The sequence below is a fragment of the Heterocephalus glaber genome, unplaced genomic scaffold, assembly GCF_053883595.1.
Source record: "Heterocephalus glaber isolate CG9 unplaced genomic scaffold, H.glaber_assembly_v1.0 deba00000071, whole genome shotgun sequence".
Lineage (NCBI taxonomy): Eukaryota > Metazoa > Chordata > Mammalia > Rodentia > Bathyergidae > Heterocephalus > Heterocephalus glaber.
The window spans coordinates 19,711,722-19,733,508 of record NW_028258137.1 but is presented as its reverse complement, the minus strand read 5'-3'; the positions used below and the strand labels follow the sequence as shown (position 1 = coordinate 19,733,508).

At 47.7% G+C, this 21,787-nt stretch overlaps 1 protein-coding gene across 11 annotated transcripts in view; it reads right to left on the bottom strand.

The window, feature by feature from the left end:
* The window catches only part of Tk2 (thymidine kinase 2), a 71,438-nt gene that overhangs the window by 34,083 nt on the left and 15,568 nt on the right, over nucleotides 1-21,787 (bottom strand). For 8 of the 11 annotated variants that reach the window (XM_087183291.1, XM_087183232.1, XM_087183088.1 and 5 more), the window contains 6 exons: nucleotides 19,828-19,917; nucleotides 17,995-18,068; nucleotides 8,173-8,261; nucleotides 7,481-7,560; nucleotides 6,279-6,359; nucleotides 1,071-5,138 (listed from right to left, as the gene is read on the bottom strand). In XM_087183291.1, coding sequence (XP_087039417.1) covers nucleotides 5,040-5,138; nucleotides 6,279-6,359; nucleotides 7,481-7,560; nucleotides 8,173-8,261; nucleotides 17,995-18,068; nucleotides 19,828-19,917 — 513 coding nt within the window. In that variant the 3' untranslated portion in view covers nucleotides 1,071-5,039. Of the gene's footprint in view, nucleotides 1-1,070; nucleotides 5,139-6,278; nucleotides 6,360-7,480; nucleotides 7,561-8,172; nucleotides 8,262-17,994; nucleotides 18,069-19,827; nucleotides 19,918-21,787 lie in introns of those variants that run through there. The other 3 variants (XR_015439834.1, XM_087183153.1, XM_087183194.1) reach the window with 3 other exon arrangements.

Genomic DNA, 21,787 nt, shown 5'->3' with positions numbered 1-21,787 from the left:
GCAGTCAGATCTTGTAGCCCAGTCTGTGGGTGCTGACCTCCCTCTTGCCCCCACCACTTCCCCCCAAGGCCTCTAGCAAAGTTCTGACACCTTGCTTATGCCTTGGAAAGGGTCACTGTCCAAATTAGAGTGTGAATGGGGAGCAGCCGGCCCTGTTGCCAACATTGGTCAGACAGGCGCTCTGGCCGCCATCCTGGACAGTTAGGCCCCTGGAGGAGGAAGGCCATGAACCAAGAAATGAAACCTCCAGGAACAAGGAACAGAAAGAAAGAAAAGAAGAACCTGAACCATGACAGCCACAGAGCCATCACCCTACCCTTAGACCACCGAGCTACACGCAATTGTTCCATAGGAAAGATAAATAAATTTCTGTCCTATAGATTGGTTTTTTAAATTACCAGGAATAGAAAGTATTTTGAATGGCTCTAATCATACACTGTACTTGTAAAACCAAAAAGCTTAAATGTAAATTGGAATTATTTCACTAAAAATGCAACTAGAAGAAAATGTACATACTGCTCAACAATTTTTTTTTAAAATTCCCAAAAGTCAAAGCAGCTGAGGGGGCTCTGAGTATGCTGACTACATCCCACCGATCCCCAGGCTCAGTAAAAATGGGGTGACACCAGCAGTTCTGAATGTCACTGCCCTAGCCTACCCCTTTGGCTCTTCAGCAACGCCAGCCCTGCCATGCTCCTGCCAGCCACTCTCAGGAGGTCGTAGCAAGGGCCTCCCTGTTTCTAAGATGAGGCCTGTCATTCCTGTCCTGTGCCCTCCACCGTTTTCTAGCCCCGGCTCATGGCCCTGGTAGTGTTTATACCTGCTGTGTGTCCCCTGCCTGCCACACAGGACAGCAGCTCCTGGGTAAGCTGGCTGTGGCCATTTCAGGTGTGATCTCTGGGGCTCAAGGAGTTCACAACCAGTTCCAGCCCCTGCTGATGCACACAGCCTCCTTCAGGCACCAGCGGGCTCTTTTAGGAAACACAGTGTTTAAAAAATAAAAACACATTACCCTACCTGCAAGAGGGTCCTACAAGGAGCTACAGCACTGTAAAGGAAGCACTCAAAAATTAACATCAAGATTTAGGTAATGATTTATTGGCTATCACAAATGAGGATAAAATTACATTTCTCCCCAAAACAGATGCTCAAATTGAGCCAAGGGGAAGATATTGCACTGTTCATTTACAATTGAGGAAAGAGGAAAGTATTGCACCATTCATTTACAAACTCCCAAAGACTGCCCAGCATGTCCAGATTCCTGATAGCAAAGACGCCTGCCTTCTCCAGTTTCCTGGGTATCACCAGCACATGGATACAGGTGCTGATGGACATAGTACCCATGCTGCCCCTGGCTGCTATCCCCATTCAGACAACAAGGACTATGAGTTGGAATCCTTGACTTCTTAGTGCTCTCTCTGGGACTGGACCTCCTGGTACCTGCAGAGGCACAAGAGTCCACATTCACAGGGTGGGAGAAGTGGCCTTCATTTATAGATGACTGACCGCAGCTGTGCTCCTCCAGTTAATAACTCACCTGTGCTCCTGCCCAATCTTCTCCAGGTCCTCTCCACCCACCTCCAGCAAAACTTCCAGAGCCTTTGTTTGCAAACCCTGATTTTGCTGTTCAGACCGCTCTCAAAGAATGCTCTTCCTTTCTTTTGCTTCCTACTTGGTTTAAGAGGCAGCTGGGCCTTCAGTGCCTTGTCACAGCTGAGTGAAGTAAGATTATTTTCTGAACCTGTAAAGATGGTTTCATGCTCTGTGGCTCAAGATGTTCCTCTGGGTGGAAAAAAACTCTCAGAAAGACTTGAGGCCACTGTGTCTCTCTGTGGACCATAAATGCTATGTAATTCCAAAGACAAAGCTTCTCACACAAGGACAGAGGAAGAGAGCTTCAGAAACCAGGGCTGGAGTCGCGCGGAACACACAGCGAATCAGCCTGCTGCAGACAGGCAGGTCTGTGCACGCCCTACCGAGGTCCTGAGTCATGCGGAAGACGCCGAATCACCCCGCTGCAGACAGGCAAGTCTGCCTACACCCTACTGAGGTCCCCAGTCCCATGGAACATGCCGAATCAGCCCGCTGCAGACAGGCAGGTCTGTGCATGCCCTACCAAGGTCCTGAGTCACAGGGAAGACACCGAATCACCCCACTGTAGACAGGCAGACACCTGATTCCACATTACAAAGGCACAGAGGACACCAGACCACCAGACCAAGGTACTGAGTCCCACTGTTCCCGGCCCAGAGGTAGGGGCTTCTGAGCCGGCGTCCCACTGCTCCTGGTCCAGAGGAAGGGGCTTCCTGGTCACCATCCCTCCCGCTGCTCCCAGCCCAGAGGAAAGGGCTTTTGGGCCACCTTCTGTCCCACTGCTCCTGGCCCAGAGGAAGGGGTTTCCAGGCCACCATCCCTCCCACTGCTCCCGGCCCAGAAGGAGGGGCTTCTGAGCCACCATCCCACTGCTCCTGGTCCAGAGGAAGGGGCTTCCCGGCCACCATCCCTCTGGCTGCTCCCAGCCCACAGGAGAGGGCTTTTGGGTCACCATCCCTACCGCCGCTCCCAGCCCCTGTCCCACCTTCACCCACCTCAGAGGAGGTAATCCGTGCAGGCGCTGACAGCCCCCGCACCCCAGTCGAAATGAGAAAACACGTAAATAAGTCTCAAAACCAGACTTCCAGATCACCTACAGCAACCCCAAAGGGAAACAAGATGGAACACTCTGATACTCAACCACCTGGACCCACTGAACTGGCAACAAAAGGGGATCTGGAAAAAAGGAAATCAGAAATAATTTCTCAGATAACAGGAGAAATTGTGCCCTTAGTGCAAGACATGATTAATAAATCTAGAGAGGAGCTGAGGAACATGATGGAATCCCAACATAAGAAACAAATGGAATCCATAAAACAGATGCAAATAGATTGCCAGGACATGAAAAACTCCATTGAAAGTCTACACAGCAGAATGAGCCAGTGTGAGAACAGAATTTCAGATATAGAAGATAAGATTGCAATTAGTGACCAGGAAAAGAAAAAGTGCTTCAAAATTATAAGGGAACATGAGAAATCAATCCAGCAGCTGCTAGGTGATGCAAAAAAAGAATAACATAAGACTGATTGGGCTCAATGAAGAAACAGGAGAGAGTGCAGATGACATAAAAAATCTCTTCACAGAAATAATGGCAGAAAACTTCCCAAGCAGGGGAAAAGAGCTTGACATACACGTAAGTGAGGCATATAGGACTCCAAATAGCCTTGATCAAAAAAAATCTACACATAGGCATATAATTGTTAAGATTCCAGAAACACAACAGAAGAACAAAGTTCTACAAGCAGTCAGAGAAAAGAAACAAATCACATACAAAGGAAAGCCCACCAGAATCACAGCAGACTTCTCAACACAAACCATCAAGGCAAGAAGAGCTTGGAGTGACATATTCCAAGCCCTAAAAGAAAACAACCTCCAACCCAGATTGATGTACCCTGCAAAACTATCTTTCAAAATGGATGGAGAAATGAGATACTTTCATGACAAAGAGCACCTTAGGAACTTCATGAATACCAAACCAGCACTCCAAACAATTTTACACAATAGCCTGGGAACAGACATTGAGGATCACAACGCCAGGAAGCAAAGCAGAATGAACCCATCTGGCATGACAAGAAATTAAATGGAAAGGGGGAGAACCCAACAAAAAGAAAAACTCATGGCAATGACAAGTCAATACGTTTCAGTTATAACCATCAACGTTAATGGTCTCAATTCACCAATCAAAAGAAACAGACTGGCAGAATGGGTCAAGAAGCAAAATCCAATAATATGCTGCATACAAGAAACACACTTAATTCAAAAGGAAACTCATAGACTGAAAGTTAAAGGGTGGAAAACAATACTGCATGCGACAGGAACCCCAAAAAAACAGGAGTAGCTATCCTCTTGGCAGATCAAGTAGATTTCAAACCAACACTGATTAAGAGAGACGAAGAAGGACACTACATCCTTGTAAAGGGAAGAATCCAAGAGGAAGAGGATGACAATCATAAATATCAATGCACCAAACACTAGTGTGCCCAACTATATAAAACAAATACTAACGGACATGAAAAGTCACATATGCACTAATACAATTTTAGTGGGGGACCTCAACACCCCACTGTCACAAATAGATAGATCAACTAGACTAAAGATAAGAAACCAGGGCTGGCTCCTTTGGCCACTCCTGGCCCAACCCAGCACTAGGCAAACTGGCCAGGCCCCAAACGTTATTTCCTTGATGTGGAACTGGCAGCAATTCAACCAAGACCTTCATCTCACAGAGTCTGGATACAATTCAGGAGTCAATGTGTGATTCTCCTGTGATCACTGAAGTCCAGATGATAAAGACAGAGGCTACAGCTCTCCATGCTGCAAAACCATTTAACATTGGGCTTGAGCCAAACAGCACAATTTATCAAAGTCTAGAAATTCTGATTGTCCTTGAGAACTGCTCAATGATGAGAAGATGCACTGCCAGCTATCCCCACAAAGATGTAAGCCATGGCAGGGAAGGGCAGGCTGTAGGGAACATCTCTCAAGACAAAGTAGCCTGGCCAAAAGTATGAACGGTATCAGCTTCATGGCTCACTGGCTGTGACCCTGAGGAGTCTTTAATCTCTCTGAACTTCATATTCCTCACCTGAGATGTGAGGCTGCTACCTCACTCTCCTGAGTGACTGGAATGTATAGAACCCAGCACAATGTCAGGGCAGGAGCTGTTCCTAATGGCTTCAGAAGAGGGATCCAGCAGTGGGAAGCCACCAGGGGACTGCCAGGCTACACACAACAAAGGGCGACAAGCACATTGGTCCCATTTGTCATCTACCCACAAGGGCCACAGACCCATGATCAAGGCACTGGCTAAGGAGTAAGGACTATCAGGAAACTAGATCTGGCCAGATAAAAGGTCTTGTAACAGCAGATTTTTCTAAATTGCTCCTAATAGCTAACTTGGCAGCTATGGGCATGTTCCTGGCATGATCCCACAGACCTCTCCCATCCTATGGGCCATGCTTCCAATTCTCTGGTGTTAATATTCGGGTGCGGTTTTGTTCAAATACTTGTAACATCTTCTCCATGTTGTGGTCAGCCTCAATCACCTGGAAATGAAACACAAAGGTCACAACCTCAGTTGCACTGACCTCTATATCTCCCTTCCTTCACAAAAGCAAACAGAAATGGAGGCAGGCAGGTTAGACAGGGAAAGGGAAAGAAGACCAAGGGCACAGGGAGGTCAGAGCCAAACAGCACCCAGCTCTAGGGTGGTCTACACTCCCAACTAGATTTTTCACTTAAGAGTCCACAAGAGGGGCTGGGGATTTAGCTCAGTGGTTCCACCGCCTGCCTCGCAAGCGCAAGGACCCGAGTTTGATCTGCAGTACCAAAAAAATAAAAAAAAGAGTCCACAAGAGTTATTCTGAAGAGTGATTTTTTTCCTCATCATTTTATAGTATCTACTTTTACAATGAGGAAAAAAATAAACTTCTTTAAAGCCCTCTATAGTAATATCTCCCTTGCCTACAGCCTTACTACCTGTAAGAGTACGCAGCCCACAGTCATGCATGGAAGCTTGTGACCCACAATACGGGTAGCAGCCCTAGGTACCACCTGCCTACCTGGAGAAATCTGGGCCACCAAATCTGAACCCAAGAGAACAGGCACTGAGAAACACTGACAGGGCAGACATATCAGTACCAGTTAGAAATGTCATGCATCATAAGAGAAACAGGTTACTATGACAAGCAGCACAGGAACTCAAGGACAGCAGTCACTGGGACACACAGTCCTACACACCTCGGCACCTCCCAAGGGCATCCCCGTGTCACAGCCCAGAACAGCAGCTCATGTTCCTTCTGATGACCCTGAGTCACTGAGCCAAGGTGAACTGAGGCTCTGTGTCATCCACTGAAGAAGGAAGGTCACATCAGAAGCACTACCACCCCAAAAGAGCCAGACTCCAACCCAGATCCAGAGGCTTCAGGCACCTGGGGCTTTTGGCCAGTACTGGGTAAGACACCAGCTGTAATGGCACTGGGACAGATGGCCCTCTCAAGTATGTCCGACTCACTCTAAGACAGTCCAGGAACGAGGAGTGACAAAGAAAGAGCCCTTTCCGGCCTTCCCACCTTCCTCCTTCTGGCTCTGAGGATTTGACCCCTGCCCCCATCTGCAGAGAGACTGACATGCCCTGGGTCACTCCTCCCTGTAGAAGTCTCCCGCTTGTGAGGGGTCTGACTTACCAGAACAGGGGCCGTCACAGGGAAGAGGCTTCCTGTGACCAGCCATTGCTCATAGAGGCGGTGAATGGCCTCCAGGTATTCCTGCCAGAGAAACACAAAGGCACAGGCTGCTGGGAACTCGGGAGTGGGGTAGGGGCCAAAGCCCTCCCACCAAGTGCCCTGGGAAATGGGACAAATGTCATTTGGGCTACCCAGGGCAACCACTCAGTGCTAGGCCCAGAACACATGCAGAGGGCAAGAGGGAATAAGATCAAAAGCCTCACAATGAGGGTTGGGAAGCAAAGGCAAAAGAAATACTGTCAGGTTTGTTGCCCAAAGGGCTATAATCACAGTGAGCCTGGGGGCAAGGGAGTCCAGTGGAGGGATGAGCATAGAAGGGTTCCTGGAGAATGTGAACATCTGAGCTAAACTTTAAAGACAGAGGAACAGCTGCGCAAATGCAAAGCTATAGTATTTCACGTGTGTGTGTGTGTGTGTGTGTGTGTGTGTGTGTGTGTGTGCGTGTGCATGTTCAGGCAAACTTGCTCCTTATGGCCAAAACACTGAAGGCAAGGAGTGGAGGGAGATGATACCAGAGAGGAGCAGGGGGCAGCGTCGTGTGGGGCCCCATATTAGAAATAGCACCCATGCAGCAGCTGGGAGGATGGACTTTAGAGAAAGATGTGGAGACTACGGACCCAACCAAGGAGAACAGTCCAGGCCTGGTCCAACTGTCCTAAATGGAATTGATCTGGCCCCAAGTTAGAACCCAGGGTAGCAAAGTATCCCAAGACTGGCCAGGCACTACCAAGCACCAAGTACCACCTCCATGCCAGACTAGGCACTAAGCTAAGCACTAGCTGCATCAGGGAGAGGCTTGGTCCTGTCCTCCTGAGACTCTCAATCTAGTGAAGATTCAGAGAGCACAGAACCAATCAACTTTCAGGAGGTGGGACAGGCAACCCCTGGCCTTGCCTAGGTGGGAAAGGGATAAATGGAAGAGGTGCTTCTGCATAGGGGTGCTGAGGCCTGAGTCAGGGAGCACGGAAAGTGAAGCAGCTCTGGACATCCTCAGTGCTTCTAGCCATAGGGGAAATCAGAGTTCACATTCTGTTCGCATTCTTCTCTGAAGACAAACACACAATAATGTCATGGTAGAAGGGCCTGGGGAGGGGAAGCCAGGCTGGGTAGAGGTAGTTTTCCAGTTGTCTTTGGCTTCTTACCAGTGGAATGACCTTCTCCTCTTCCCTGCACCTCATCTTTAATCTCTGGTGACAGGTCTCAGGAGTGGTCCGGAGATAAACTGTGGTTTAAAGAAGTATATGCCTCTGTTATTCTGTTCATAGCTTGGGAGTAACAGCCTAGGAAAGGCACATGGCCCAGGTGTAAGGAAGAGCAGCCACATCTCCAAGTAAGAGACCCAGACCAGGGGTCACTCTGAGCTTGACCACTGGCTGTTATGTGCCCAATCAGGCACCTTGCATCTCATCCTCCAACTCTGATTCCTTTTGTAAGTCACCAGCCCCGTGTGGACACTGTGAGGCCAAGTGTAATCTCATTCGTAGCCAGAGTTTAGCACAGAGCCTGGCATATGACAGGCTTGGTGACGTCCAGTTTCTGTTCCTCCCCTTCTTCACAACCCAGAGAAGCCATCAAATCACAAGGATCCAGCTCTGAAAGTAGCTGACTCAGGAGATGGCGACTTAAGTAATCAGGTCAGAGTTCTTTTCTATGAGGGCCCAAGAAACCCCCCAAACCCCATCTGCCCTTGGACAGAAGGTTGCATTAACATGGGGAAGAAATCACCAAAGGCAATTGCCCTCGGCCTAATATCCCTGTGGTTGGGCTCTCCTAAGCACATCCTGGCTGGGCCCAGGGAGTGTCCAGGCAGGGAGGTGAGAGAGGCCCACCTTACCTATTAGGTCAACAGAGACATTGATGTTCTTCACAATCCAGTCAAACCATTCAGACAGAATCACATAGTCCACTTCAGGCATCTTCCCACTGCAATGAGAGTTCAAGGGTTTTATTCATTCATGAGAAAGTTTCTGGGCTGTGCTGTTCCCCTAAAAGGACCTACAAATGGCTCTCACTGAGAAGGCATCACCAAGACCACAAGATGGTCCATATGATGTTGGAGTGATGACAGGACCCTAATGCTCCTGACTTCTCATTGCCTGGGGATGGTTTATGGCAGTGATGGCCAATCATTTAGAGACTGAGTGCCAAACTGCATTTATTTATCACAAAGTGCCAACACTGAAATTAAATCTGAATACTGAGGTTTTAGTTTAGAAAAAACAACTCTACATTAATATCTTTGGTCAGAAAGAATGAAAGAATGAACGAAAGAAAGAAAGGGAGAGAGAAAAGAAGAAAAAGAAAGAAAGAAAAGAAGGAAAATACAGTAACAGGTACACACTAGGTTCACCAGGACTGGTTTATGGTATAAAGCAGCAAAAGCCATGGCACAGGCATTTGGAATACAAATTTCAAACAGAAAGACACTTTAAAGTTTATTCCCTGAGAATGGAGGCAGCATGGAGCTTGGGAGATGGATCAGCAAATTGATTTCATCCCTAGAAATCTTGTGAAAATAATCATGGACTATAGCACTATTTAAAATAATGAAAAACTAAATCTTGGTATATGTATGTAACAGGAAACTGTGCCATACACAGGATGACGTGAAATAATACTTAATGACATGGAAAATGCTTAAAATCTAGTGCTCAGTGAAAGATCAGGATATAAACCTACACACAATATGACCCCAATCATATTTTCAAAATACTCATCCATATGTTTTGAAATGACAAGAAAGAAAAACAACAACTATTAACAAGTGCTTTTCTCTGAGCTGTAGGATTATAGGAGACTTTCATTTTTTTTCTTTATATCTTTTTTGCCAATTTTTAACAATGTATTAGTTCTCAAATCAGGAATGGGAGTAGGTAGTGTTATTATATATTTTAAATTTAACTTGAAAAGAAGGAAAGCAAGAAAGAGGGCAAGGAAGGAAGAGCCCAAGAGTGAGGAAAGACCTGGCATCTCTTGGCATTCCTGTGGCTGTCCTCTGCCCTTAGAGGAGATGGACAGGGTAGGGACAGGAGTGGCAGCAGGTGACTAGCACAAGGCCCAAGAGAGGAAGTCGCCCTTTTAACCTCCACCTGCAGCTCCATGCTGGATGCACTCAGCTCTAGGTGTGGCTGGGCTGCTTTGGGGAGCTCTGATGGGCAAGGAGAGAAGGACAGGACACAGTACGCGGCTGCTCCCTGCCCAGCTATTGTGGCTTATATCTAGATGTCCCCTCAAAGTTTCATGCAGTCACAGGTGAGGCTTCTCAGAGGTGGACTGGTAGGATTAAGGCCGTGGGATTACTAAATTAGTCCACTGGTTGGTTTGGCACAGTTCTGGGTGTGGATAATGGGAAGGCCCACTCTGGGTATGAGTGCTATCTGCCCTAAGGGGCTGTAGCCTGGATAGTAAATGTAAGGGTTGTTGTCACTTGACGCTTCTTCACTAATTTGCTGCCTACCACCCACCATGAACTGTCTCTCCTCTGCGATGCCCCTCTGCCATGCCACCCTCACTTGGAGCCAGCCAACTATGGACTGAAACCTCTACAAACTGTGAGCCAAATAAATCTTTCCTCCTTTAACTTTGGGTGTTGAGTATTTTGTCTTGCCATTGAGAAAAGTAACTAAGACACCAGCTATGGCCCAACTCCAGCCCTGTGTGGGGAAGGCAGAAGGAGGTAAGAAGCTGGGATGGTTTGAGAGGGGTGTTCTGGAAAACTAAGTGCACACAAGTAGCACTGCTTTGGGGCCCAAATGACAGGGCCTGGCACAGACTGGAGAGAATGTTTTCCCTTCATCCCTGAGACTGCCTTGATGCCCTGTGCAGAGCAGAGCTGAACAGAGCAGCAGGACTAGTCATGAGCAGTCTTCAGCAAGGAGACTAAAGTGAAGAAATGTGCAGGACCAACTCTGAAGAAGTAAGGTTTTGCAACAAACAAAGCTGCTGCCTGGCCCCTCCCATACTCCAGCACATCCAGACTGGCAACGCTGGGGACTGGGCCACTTAGCAGCCAGGGGGAGAAGACAGAGCTGTGCAACAGCACAGTTTCCCAAGTTATTGGGGCTGGGCAGACAGCTGTCAAACTCAGATGCTGGAGGTCCTCACACAGGCTGCAAATCCCCACAGAATCAGCCATGAAACCGCACCACAATTCATGACACAGGAAGTAGTATCACCTGGGGGAAAGGACACATCCAGGTGGGGGTGGGGGTTCTGGGACCTTAGAGCCACTGCTTCCCTGGAAATGTGCTGGGGGGGGGGGGGTCTCATGACACCAACTGGGTGGCTACGGTGGGGACATCTCTTCCCACTCCCACCCCAGCCCAAACCAAGGGCTTCTCCCACAAAGCTCTCCCTCCTTTCCTAATGCTCTTCTAAAAGGGGTTTTCATGGAGTGGTCTCCCTGAGGGTCAGCAAACCCGACCCAAGAAAACCCTTCCGAGACTGCCAGGAGCATGTGCTGGAAGGTGCTGGAGGATCCTAGCAGCTGGTCACAAGCTGCGAAAGTAAACAGAAGCCTGGGCTCCATGATTCTGATATGTTAGTACTGTTTTATCCACATGTGCAGTTTCTTTCTAGAAACTCTGCCCAGTCCCACTCGTGTCTGCCTCCAGCACAGGGCTCCCGGCACCCAAGACCACCCAATGCCTCTATCCCTGCAGACCACAGAGGGGCAGCACCTCTCCACAGTAAATCTACATGAATTGACTCAGTACAGTAGTGCACCCAGGGGTTTCACTGTAACCCTTCCCTTATCCCAAGGTGACAAAACCCAGGTCTGGGGCCCACATGAGTTCTATAAACTGTTTTGTTTGGCACAATTTACTATAACTTCTTCCCCAGAGGCCTAAGAAGCCCCCAGGTTGCTCGGGATGGATAACAGAAACCTCACACTCAAACACTAGTTGCCCTGTATACATGATTTCCTTTTGTTTCACAAGACCTTATGAGGCTAGTTGTGGTCCCAATTTATAGATGAAGAAAACTGGGGCCCAGAGAAATTAGGCTCAGTTCTGTCTGAGCAGGGCTTCTCCATGACATCACTCATCCTCCCTGGTCTATCTGCTATGAGGCTGTCCTAAATGGAGCTCAGTGTCTTGTGGCCTGAGCTCAAAGAGAGCAGGGTTGGAGCCCACGGTCTGGACCTAGCGGGGGAGGGTCCAAGCCCCAGAGCCAGCTGGGGAGGTGGGAAAACCTTTGTGCTGTTCCAAAATGCCCAGTGAGTCAGCTACCATGTCCCCAGCTGTGCCCCACTCAATTCTTTTACTGCTGTTCTTAGAAAAGGAGGACCAGGCAGTGTTGTAAAACCTTTATATTTCATTACTCAGCCAAGGGGCTGGGCCACACAATTGCCTATGTGGTCTCTTTTAGCTACAAGAAGCTTTCTCACCACCTTCAGCTTTTCATTTCGGCCCAGTGTGCCCACACCTGTTTCCATCTTGAAGAACACCATGTAACCAGAATCTTCCTCTTCAGCAATTAACACAACCCTCCCAAACCCCTGGGGGCATAATTACACTTACATTCTGCCCACCACAACACTGTTGGAATGGGGTGGGCTGGGCTGGGGGACATCGGAAGAGGCAGGTCTCTCTCTAGGTAAGCTCTTTGCTTTCCAAGGCCCAAAGGGCAAGAAGATCCCTCAAGAAATTTTGCTTTGACAAAACAGAGAATTCCAGTTGTGTGTATGTGGGTTTTTCTAGAAACAACCATGTAATTGCAGACAGCAAGGCCATACCTGCCACATTCCTGTTTGTCCAGGCCCCCACAGATCCTTAATCAAGGTTTCCACGGTTTCTGAGAAAAGGATCAACTGCTACACTGAAGGGGCTGCAGCAATGCACCCTCCCACCTTGTGAAAGGGCTCCCCACCACAGCATGTTAGGAAGATTCTGGCTTGAGCATCCCAGGAAACAAGCTCCCAAGCCGGAGATGATGCCCCACACATGCCAGTACGTGGCTGAACTCTCTCTCACAAGTGGGAAGCAAATCATCCTGATCTAGGTCAGGCAAAGAATCCAGCTAAACTCAATTCTATGCTCAATTTGGTGTAGGCTCAAACAACTGTAGGGATCCAGTCTGACATGACTATAGCCATCTTAATTGCAATTACCATTTTGCCCACCAGTTGACCCCAGCATGCACCCCAAACCCAATGGCACAAATAAAGTCTCGAAGATAGTCAGCCAGGTGTGGTGGGCTAGCCACTGCCCACCAGACTGTTTCTTAACTGACACTGTACATATTCACAGTTTTTGAAAAAGGCCAGGTACATTCCAGTTGACAGTGGTCCACCTTTGTCTAGCTGAGTTATATAAGCCTCTTCCTGCTGCCCTATTGTGTGAGCACTCCCCTAACTTGCTGCTGCCCAAGTTACACTCCTGTCCAAAAGGCCCTAACAAATTGGACTTTACGTAATCTTGGATGTCTGCCTCTTTCTTTGGTCTTTCAGCACCTTCCACTTTGGGCAGCTGGTTCTCACACACTGGGATTGTTTTTTTTTTTTCTGTATTTGGGAGGGGGGAGCACAAACTTCTAAAAATAAGTCTACTTTCTCAAGAGCACTTTCCTGTGGCTGACCTACTGCATTGAGGAAAGCTGGAGCTGGAAAGAGAGTGACCACAAAGAAAGCCCAAATTCTATTTTTCCTCCCATTCATCCCTTTGTAGCTCTGGTCAAAAATATTTTTCACTGTGCCTTAAGAGAGAAGCCCTGCCAGGCATGGTGGCACATGTCTGTAATCTCAGCATTCAGGAGGCTGAGTCAGGAGGATCACCAGAAGTTCAAGGCCAGCCTGTGCTACACAGTGAGTTCAAGGTCAGACTAGAATACACACCAAGATGCTGTCTCAAAAAAGAGAGAGAGGGGGAAATTCTTTGGCCTACTCCAGGCCTGGGAATCAGCCGGAAACTTTCAAAACAAAGATAACACAACAAAACCCCTAACAACTAAACCTAAACCAGTAACTGTGAAATGAAGAAACTTCAGGCCAGGTGCAGGAAACAGGATATCCTGCATGGTTAAGTCCTCAGTCTTGAGGCTCTTGCCCTTTGTGACCCCCAAGGCCCAGTGAGGCCCAAAGAAACCCAGAGGGGCAGGACTCCCACAGGAAAGGGTCAAAGCATATGGACAAAAGGCTGTCTGCAGACACCTAACTGCTATCTTCTGCTGGGCCTTGTTCCTCTGAGTAAGATACCCAAACAGCAGGAGCATCTCCCCTGGGTGCCTGCTAGAAATCCAAATATCTAGACCCTGTCCTGCCGCACTAAAGCAGGGCCTGCATGTTAGCAGACTGCACAAGTCATCAGTAGCAAGCCTGTGTAGAAAGAGACAGGGTCTCCCCTAGGGGCATGAACCTGAGGATTTTCAGTCTTTAGGGCACCAACAGGCCCTGAACCTTGGGCCTCAGTGAGAGAACTCTGTGAGTCTCTCACCACTTCCTCATTCTTGGCTTTCCCACATAGCAGGTTGCAGAATGTCTTCCCCGGCCTGAAATAGTCTTGCACTCTCAGAAAGGAGTTGGCTTTGTAATCCCCTCTCGGTTTCTCAGCTACCAAACAGGGCAAAAACAGGGCAATCAGATAACCAATTTAGTTCCTGTCCCTGGGTCCCTACTCTGACCCTCAACCACACAGGCAAATGGCCCAATGTCCAGGAACACAACAGCTGGTCCAGTTCACAGGTGAATCACCTACCTCAGGAACGAATTTTTCAATGCTTCTTGTCCTTGGTTCTCTTTCTACCAACCATGGGGACTCTGGGATATATGGCTGAGGGAGGGAGTACTACAAGGCACATGAGGAGCACAGATTTATCACAGATATGAACAGGACATATATGAACAGAATAGAAAATACAAATGAATTCCTAGAACAAAAGATAAGACTTAGAAGACATTTTCAGATTGTTAGTAAGTTGCTGCTCTGGGCCACAGGGGCTAGGATGGTAAGGTGGGGAGGGAGCATCTGTGGAGGCTTTCTTCTGCCTCTGGAAGACTTCAGAGAAAGGGTCTGAGGATCATCACCCTCTTCCCTCCCACTGAAAACCATGGTGAGTGGCCATACCCTCCAGGGTGCCACAGTACTGCCAACAGGCTCTGGAGTACCCAAGGCTACATGCCAGCCAACAGCCTTTGCCTTCTTCAAGGGTCTCAAGGCTCCAGCAAGTCAGGAGAATCTATGTCCCCTTGGAAGCTGTATAACATTAAAAGAGAACCAAGGACAAAAACAAGGGCACTGAAGTTTTGTGTGGTTCAATACCCCACAGATGCCAAGGGAGGGAACCTGGGAGGTCAAGGGAGGCATAAATATGAAGTCATTGTGCCAGAAAAAGAGCCAGAGAAAGAACACAGAAAAAGTTATTAACTTCCTGTACTACCCACAAAATAGCTCAGGGCAGAGCCCATGTTATCTGAACCAACACTACAGCCACAATGATTGGGAAATACAGAACTGACTCATCAGAGGTGTGTGATGAAAAGCAGTTATGAATCACCACAGCCCACAGATGTCAGCTAAGACTGCCCTGGGATAAGCAAAAACAAACAGCTCCTGGGGACATCTGCCTAGTGTGGGGGGGGACAGGTTTGACAAACTGCACAAGGGCAAACTAGGCAACTGATCCAAAGGCTATTCAGAGACAGACCATGGGAATTATCAGTAAGAAACAGACTCAGAGAAGTTTAGAAAGTTGATTATGGTCACAATGAGTGAACTCCAGATCCAGGATTGGGACCCACCTGTTATGGTCTATATCTAGACATCCCCCAAGAGCCCTATGCATTCATAGGCTGGGCTTCAGGAAGATGATTGTATTATGGGGATGTTTAGCTAACTTGCTGTTAGGTGAGTTCTGGTCAGAAACAGCAAGTCTCTGGGGGCGTGACTTGAAAGGGTGTATTTTTTCCCTGGCTCCACCCTTCACTCTGTTTCCTGGCTGCCAGGAGGGGCACAGTTTTCCTCTCCTAAACCCCTCTGCCATGCCATTCTGCCTTAGAGCCAACCAACTATGGACTGAAATGTGAGCCAAAATAAATGTTTCAAAACAAGCCAAATGCCCATCAACTGGAGACTGGATAAAGAAAATGTGGTTTCAGGCCGGGGATTTAGCTCAGTGGTTCCGGCGCCTGCCTCACAAGCGCAAGGTCCCGAGTTCAATCCCTGGTACCAAAAAAAAAAAAAAAAAGAAAATGGTTTTTTTTAATAAAATGGAGTACTACTCAGCCATAAAAAACAAGAAATTAGAGATGTTTATTCCTAAATGGATGTACATTGAGGCGATACTCTTCAGTGAAATAAATAGGACACACTGTAAATACTGAATAGTTTCTCTAGTGTAAGAAACTGAAAGTGTAAATAAGGACTAAAAGGTATAATAGATAATCTGAAAGAGGAAGAAAAGGGTCAAAGGGGAAGGGGAAGTGGGAGGAGTAGGGGAAAGGAAAGAAGGGAATGGAATTAATATGAGAAAATGAAAAAAAGGAAACAAAGTCTCTGTAAATAGGGAGGAATGGAGCAGTTGACAGGAGGGCAGGGGAAGGGGGAAAAAATAAGAACCAAGAGAGATTATGTCAAGATGCAAATTTCTAGTGATGAATGTCATTATATTGTATACCTAAAATGTACCAATAAAAGGCTATACAGTTAAATAAATAAATAAGTAAATAAACCTTTCTTCCTTTCAGTTGTGGGTGTTTGGTATTGTGTCCCAGTGACAAAGAAGGTGACTAAGATACCACCTAACTCTACTTTTTGCTCTCTGATCATTTTACTCCAAGTTAATCTATTTAAAGCACCAGCCAAGAACCGCTAAAATAACCAGCCAAGCTCATGGTAATCAGAAGACAGAGACAGCCCTGCCACTCAAGATTCACAGGAAATCCTACCCCATTGCCCAAGTCTCTCCCTCAGGCTACTTCTGGCAGAGCAGCATACAAATATCACAGGGGCTTCTGGTCCTTTCTTAGCTCCCTTCTGCCTGTCCTCAAAGGAAATGGATAAACCTGGCAACTGACACCTTGTACCCACTGGAAACCAGACAGCTGGGGGAGGAGGGGGCTCAGGAGCAGGAATGCCACTTGCTGGAAGGGCAAACTAGAGCCTACCAGAAAGGTGTGAGGTCAGAGAATAAAGCTACCATCAGAACTTGCCCTAGCTGCCTGCCCCTGACCCACAGCATTGAGTGATATTTGGAGTTGCTGGGGACCTAGGATTCGGGGCAAAGGATCTCTGTTTTTGAGTCACACAGATTCCAAAAACAATCAACAGCTCAGGACTGGCAGCAGTCTTTTTAGTGGCCCACTCAAAGGAATCCATGTGAAACAGAGGGCTAGGGTCTGGGGGACAAGTTGTCCTAGAGATCAAAGAACATCCAGTAATTAGTGAATATGTACTAACCAGGAGCCTGCTCTGTGCTGGTCCAAGTTAGGCAAGTAAATAAGATGCAGGCCCTGTCCTTGAGGAGCACAAGGTCATAAACATTGAACAGTTAAATAAAATGGACTAGGTTGAACCTGCCATTTTGCAGGTTAAAATTGGCCAAATCTTAATAATTTATGTGGTTATCTTAAATACCACTATAAAATCATTAAGAACAAGGCTGGGGATTTAGCTCAATGGCACCAAACCTACCTCATAAGCACAAGGTCCTGAGTTAAATACTCGGTACCAAAAAAAATCATTAAGAACAGCAAAGGGAGGGACGGGGATTTAGCTCAGTGGTTCTGTCACCTGCCTCATAAGTGCAAGGTCCTGAGTTCGATCCCTGGTACCAAAAAAAAAAAAAAAAAAGGACAGCAAAGGGAGGGCTGGGCTGGGGGTGTATGTAGCTCAGTGGAAGGTACTCTCCTAGCATATACGAGGCCCCGAGTTCCATCCCTAGCATCGTAAAAAAGAAAGGAAGAAGGGAGGGAGAGAGGAAGGCAGGAGAGAAGAGAAGGAAGAGAGGAGATGAGAGAAGCGCAGAATAGAACAGAGCAAAGAGATCAACCAATCTTCAAAGGGGGTTGGGGAGAGAGGAGGAGAAGAAGAGCTGCAGACAGTGGGAGGGGAGCACCTCGCACTGACATCAGAACCAGCTCATCCAGAGGGTGACAGAAGCAGCCCTAACTCAAAGCTGAAAGAGATGGTGAAATGGGGTGACTGACAAGGACTGACTGCTCAGTCTCCCCATTTCTTCACTCTTGCTTTTGTATTTGCACTCTGCCATGGAACCCCCTAGGTCCTCCCACCTCCTAACCCTGGGTTCCTATGACCACATGACCAGTGGAATGGTCGCAAACTGGAAGCGGAGGCCTGAGGCCTTGGCTGGGGCTCCCAGAAATGTGAACACCCAGGCTTATCTGCTGGCCCCAGAAGAAAAGTGATGGGCATGAGGAAGAGAGTGGCATCGCCCCGGTCAGTGTGGCCAAGATCATCCTAGCCCGCTGACTCCAGACATCTCACAGAGCAAGGGAGCTTACCTACCCTAGCTGACTTGGCAAAAAATGCAGGTAGCTACTGTCACTGAGATTTGTGGCTGCCTGTTACCCAGAGTTACAGTGGTAACAGATAACTGATACCATAGAGCAGGCACTTGTATCTGTCAAATAAACAAGTTCTAACTTCATTTTTTTTAAATGAATGGTTACATAAATTATGAATGGTGAAAACTACAGTACCTTCTATATAGGTTTTCTACAAAAATGTATCTTGCACTATGAATCGACCTCTCCATCAGCCGTATAGGTGACATCTAAAGGAAAAACAAAAAGTGATTCACTAACTCAGATGAAGAGGAGGGGGTCAAAGGCCTGTCCCACACCCCAGTTTCATCCCCCCATCTTTGCTGAATACAAAGAATCAAGAGGCTGTGGTGAAAGTGGGCAGGACCTGAGCAGAAGACCACTCTGACACTAGGCTCACCTGGGCTCCTCCCTCTGCCTGACAACCCCTACCCTGAAGCTGCAGGAAGAGCGTAGGAGCAAGGCGCTGAGGGTTCATCCAGAGGCCTCTTTCCCAGTAGAGGTGAGGTTCAACTGGAATGTGGGGACACCCTGGTGAAACTGACAAGTTTTGTCCACTGAGGCTCACTGGGGAGATCAAGGACCTAAATAGGGTGACTTTGCTTTAAGAGGAGTGCTTGTGTGCCAGAGATAGAGCTCCAAGAGTGCCGGGGTACGGGTGGCATTCCTGGAGCTCTGACTGTAGAAACTGAGCAGGACCTGTCACGCCCGCAAGGACAATGACAGGACACTGGCCCTCTCTGCCAGGGTACCTACACCCTCCACAGATGACCTTTCCCTTCATCTAGTGTCCCTTTGGGAGGATGTAGGGCCCCTCTCTCAACACCAAGTGGACAAACTGGTAATTCTCCCACATAATATGCTTATTTACCTGTCCCTCCAAACCTCCCTGCGCCATCTTCCTCTCCATCCTTTGCCTCTGTGGCTGTGCTTACCGTTCCCTGGCTCTCCTTCCGCTTCATTCTCCTAGCTCTCTCTGTCTCTGCCTCCTTAGCAGGAGATTTCCACCTGGGTCCCATTATATTCAGATATTATTAGATACAATTTAGGTTTTCAATTGACTGCCCACTCAGAAAAAATGGGATAAGCCAAGGGGAAAAGCACTAACTGCAGATCCTCTGATCTGTATCATATCTGGGGAGAGAGAAATTCAGTCACCAAAAAGGTTCTTCTCACTTCTTTCGATTGTAAAAGACAGATTTGTGTTAAGAGCAGAATGGTAACTAAAGCTGCAGGTGCTGTAGACCTGGATCAAAATGCCTAGCCCAGTGGCTATGCCAACCTAACTGGCCACAGATATGCCCTGTAGCTTTCATGAAGAGCCTCTAACACTGGTGTCTTGGGTTGTGGTTAGTTTTGAGCCACGGGTGTCAGTCGGGTCTCCCTAGCTACCCTTCTTCTAAAAGTCCCTAGTCACATCCCCACTGATGGGAGGGCCTGAGCAGTGCTGTTGGCCCTGAGCTCTGCCCCAACACTTGAGTGAACCAGGGCTGACCACTGGACCCAGGCTGAATCACAATTGTTGAAGAATCTGAGCTAAGAGCCAAGAAGGTTTGATGAGTGGTTCTCAAATGCACAGACACCCAAAATGTGTATTGGATGGCTTGATAAAACGCATCAAGCCTCAACTCCAGAATGTGATTTAGCAGCTCAGGGGTGGGGACAGAAAATATGCATTTCTAACAAGTTGCCAGGGATACTGCTGCTGTCACTGCCAGCCCACACCACAGTCTGAGAAGAACTGAGTCAAATGTTGTCCAGCCCAGCTGTGGTCAGGTCATGAAGATGTGAGCTCAGGGTGGTATCAGGGTGGCCACCTGGCTGGCTGAGGCTGGTCGCCAGAGAGCTGCAGGACAGGTGACCTTGCCCCAGACGGAGACACTGTGCAGCACTGAAGGCCCTGGTGAGGCTTCCTCCTAGCAATCACAAAAGCCCTAATTTGAAGAAAGTTTTATTTGGCAAAGCTGAAGCTGAGTATCTGAAACATACCTGAGGACGAGTGTGCTGGTCCAGCATGGTGAGCTGCACGTATGTCTGCAGGGTGAGGCCCCATCGACAGGCATCATGGTACATCAGGCCCTGTGGAAGGGAGAACACAGCATTTTATGGCAAAGTGGCATCTGCAGGACCCTGCTCTATCAGTCACTAAAGGCCACCTCAAGAAACCTACGTGGGACTGGAGTGGAGCCAGAGGTGAACCCAGAATGGTGGCAGAGCCCTCAAAAAGGACTGGACAAAGAGAGGCACTAAAGCAATTATAGGACAGCCCAGTGACAGCTAGACTAGGATGTTCCCCCAGAGACCATGCATGAGTCATTCAGTAAAGGTTCTTTGAGCCCCCTAAGAGCAGCCAAAATGAGTGGGTTAAACCGGTTCTTGTCACCCACCCTGCTCAGAACCTTCCAGGGGCTCCACATTGCATTCAGAATGCAACCCAATTCCTCATCATGGTCCACAGGCCCCTTGAGACTCACTGCCATCCTCTCTCATCTCCAACCATTCTCCCTCCAGCTAGCCAGCTTCCAACCACATATGCCAAGCAGGGCCCCACCTCAGGGCCTTTGCATCTGCCATTCCTGCTGCTGGAATACTTCCTCCAGATGCCTGAAGTGCTCCTTCCCTGTCTGGTCTCTGCTCAAATGTTACCTTATCAGACAGTCCTACCTATCTGTCCCCCCTACCCTAAACAACCCTAAACACTATCACTAGTAGATGCAAAATACCTTCTACTCCACAGTCCACTCACTAATCCTATTCTGTCCTTTTTGTTTTTGTTTTCTTGATACAAACTTAAGACACCCCAGTGCTCTGCACTGAAAACTGCAGACCCTCTTAAATGCAGGTGAAAGAAAATCTCAGAAAGGTTGAGAGCCAAATGAGTGCAGCAACAGACATGCTTCAGAGAATCAATCAGACAGAGTAATGGACTGACACATCTCAGAAAACATCTATCTTGCTTTTCTGTCCAGAAAATGTAAAAATATCTAATTCTGTTATACTTTTTTTATTATAAATGCTATTCGTATCAAGGATACTCAGGCTTCGGAGGCTGTGATTCTGTCCAGTGATATGGTGCCTACAATCTCTGACCTGTGCAATTCTAGTTGTCTTACCTAATAATCAAGCCCTGGTTCCTCCCTGGCTTCTAGAGAATATGTTTTTTTCTTACGTTAAAAAAGATGACTGGCACTCCATCTGCTCCCACAGGCACACGGGTGAAATATTTTTTATATCTCTGTGGGATTCTTTATTCAAAGACTCTGAGAGCTTGCCTATTCAAGTAACATCTTTTCACCTGCTTAGCTTTCTCTACAGCTCCTATCACCACCCACCATAGTCTACATCTAACTGTTTCCTGCCTCCCATACTGGAATATTAGGGCCAAGACAAAAGGAGCTTTGAATTGCTCACTATCCTAGCATCTGGAACAGAGAAGGTATAGAATCAATATTAGTGGAATGAATGAATGAACGAACAAGCACCTTCTAAGAGCCTATGTTCAAGCAAACAACTGTGAATAAAATAGACACAAACCCTGCCTGCAGTGGAACTCTGAGTCTAATGAACCACAGAAAGAGAGAGCAACTGCACTACTGAAAATGAAGGGCAGCACAGGTTTCCAAGTCCAAGGCTAAAACCTAGATCTGTCATATACCAGCTGTATGACCTTAGACAATTTATTTAAGTTGCAGTTTCCCCAAGTGAAAAGTAAAACTAGTTATTCCTATGTAATGGGCTGAAAGCCCAGAATAAACATCCCTTCCTTAAGCCCTCTTGGGCAGGAACCAGGTTCTATCCATCTCAAGCAAGTAGAGCAGTCTTCTGAAGAGGAAAGGAATATGGGCACATGCACATTCTAGCCCCTGCTTTCTAGGTGTCCCCTGAGAAACAGACAGGTGGCTTCAGGGAGAGCCCAGAGGCAGCCAGTTACTGGATATTCCCAAATGCA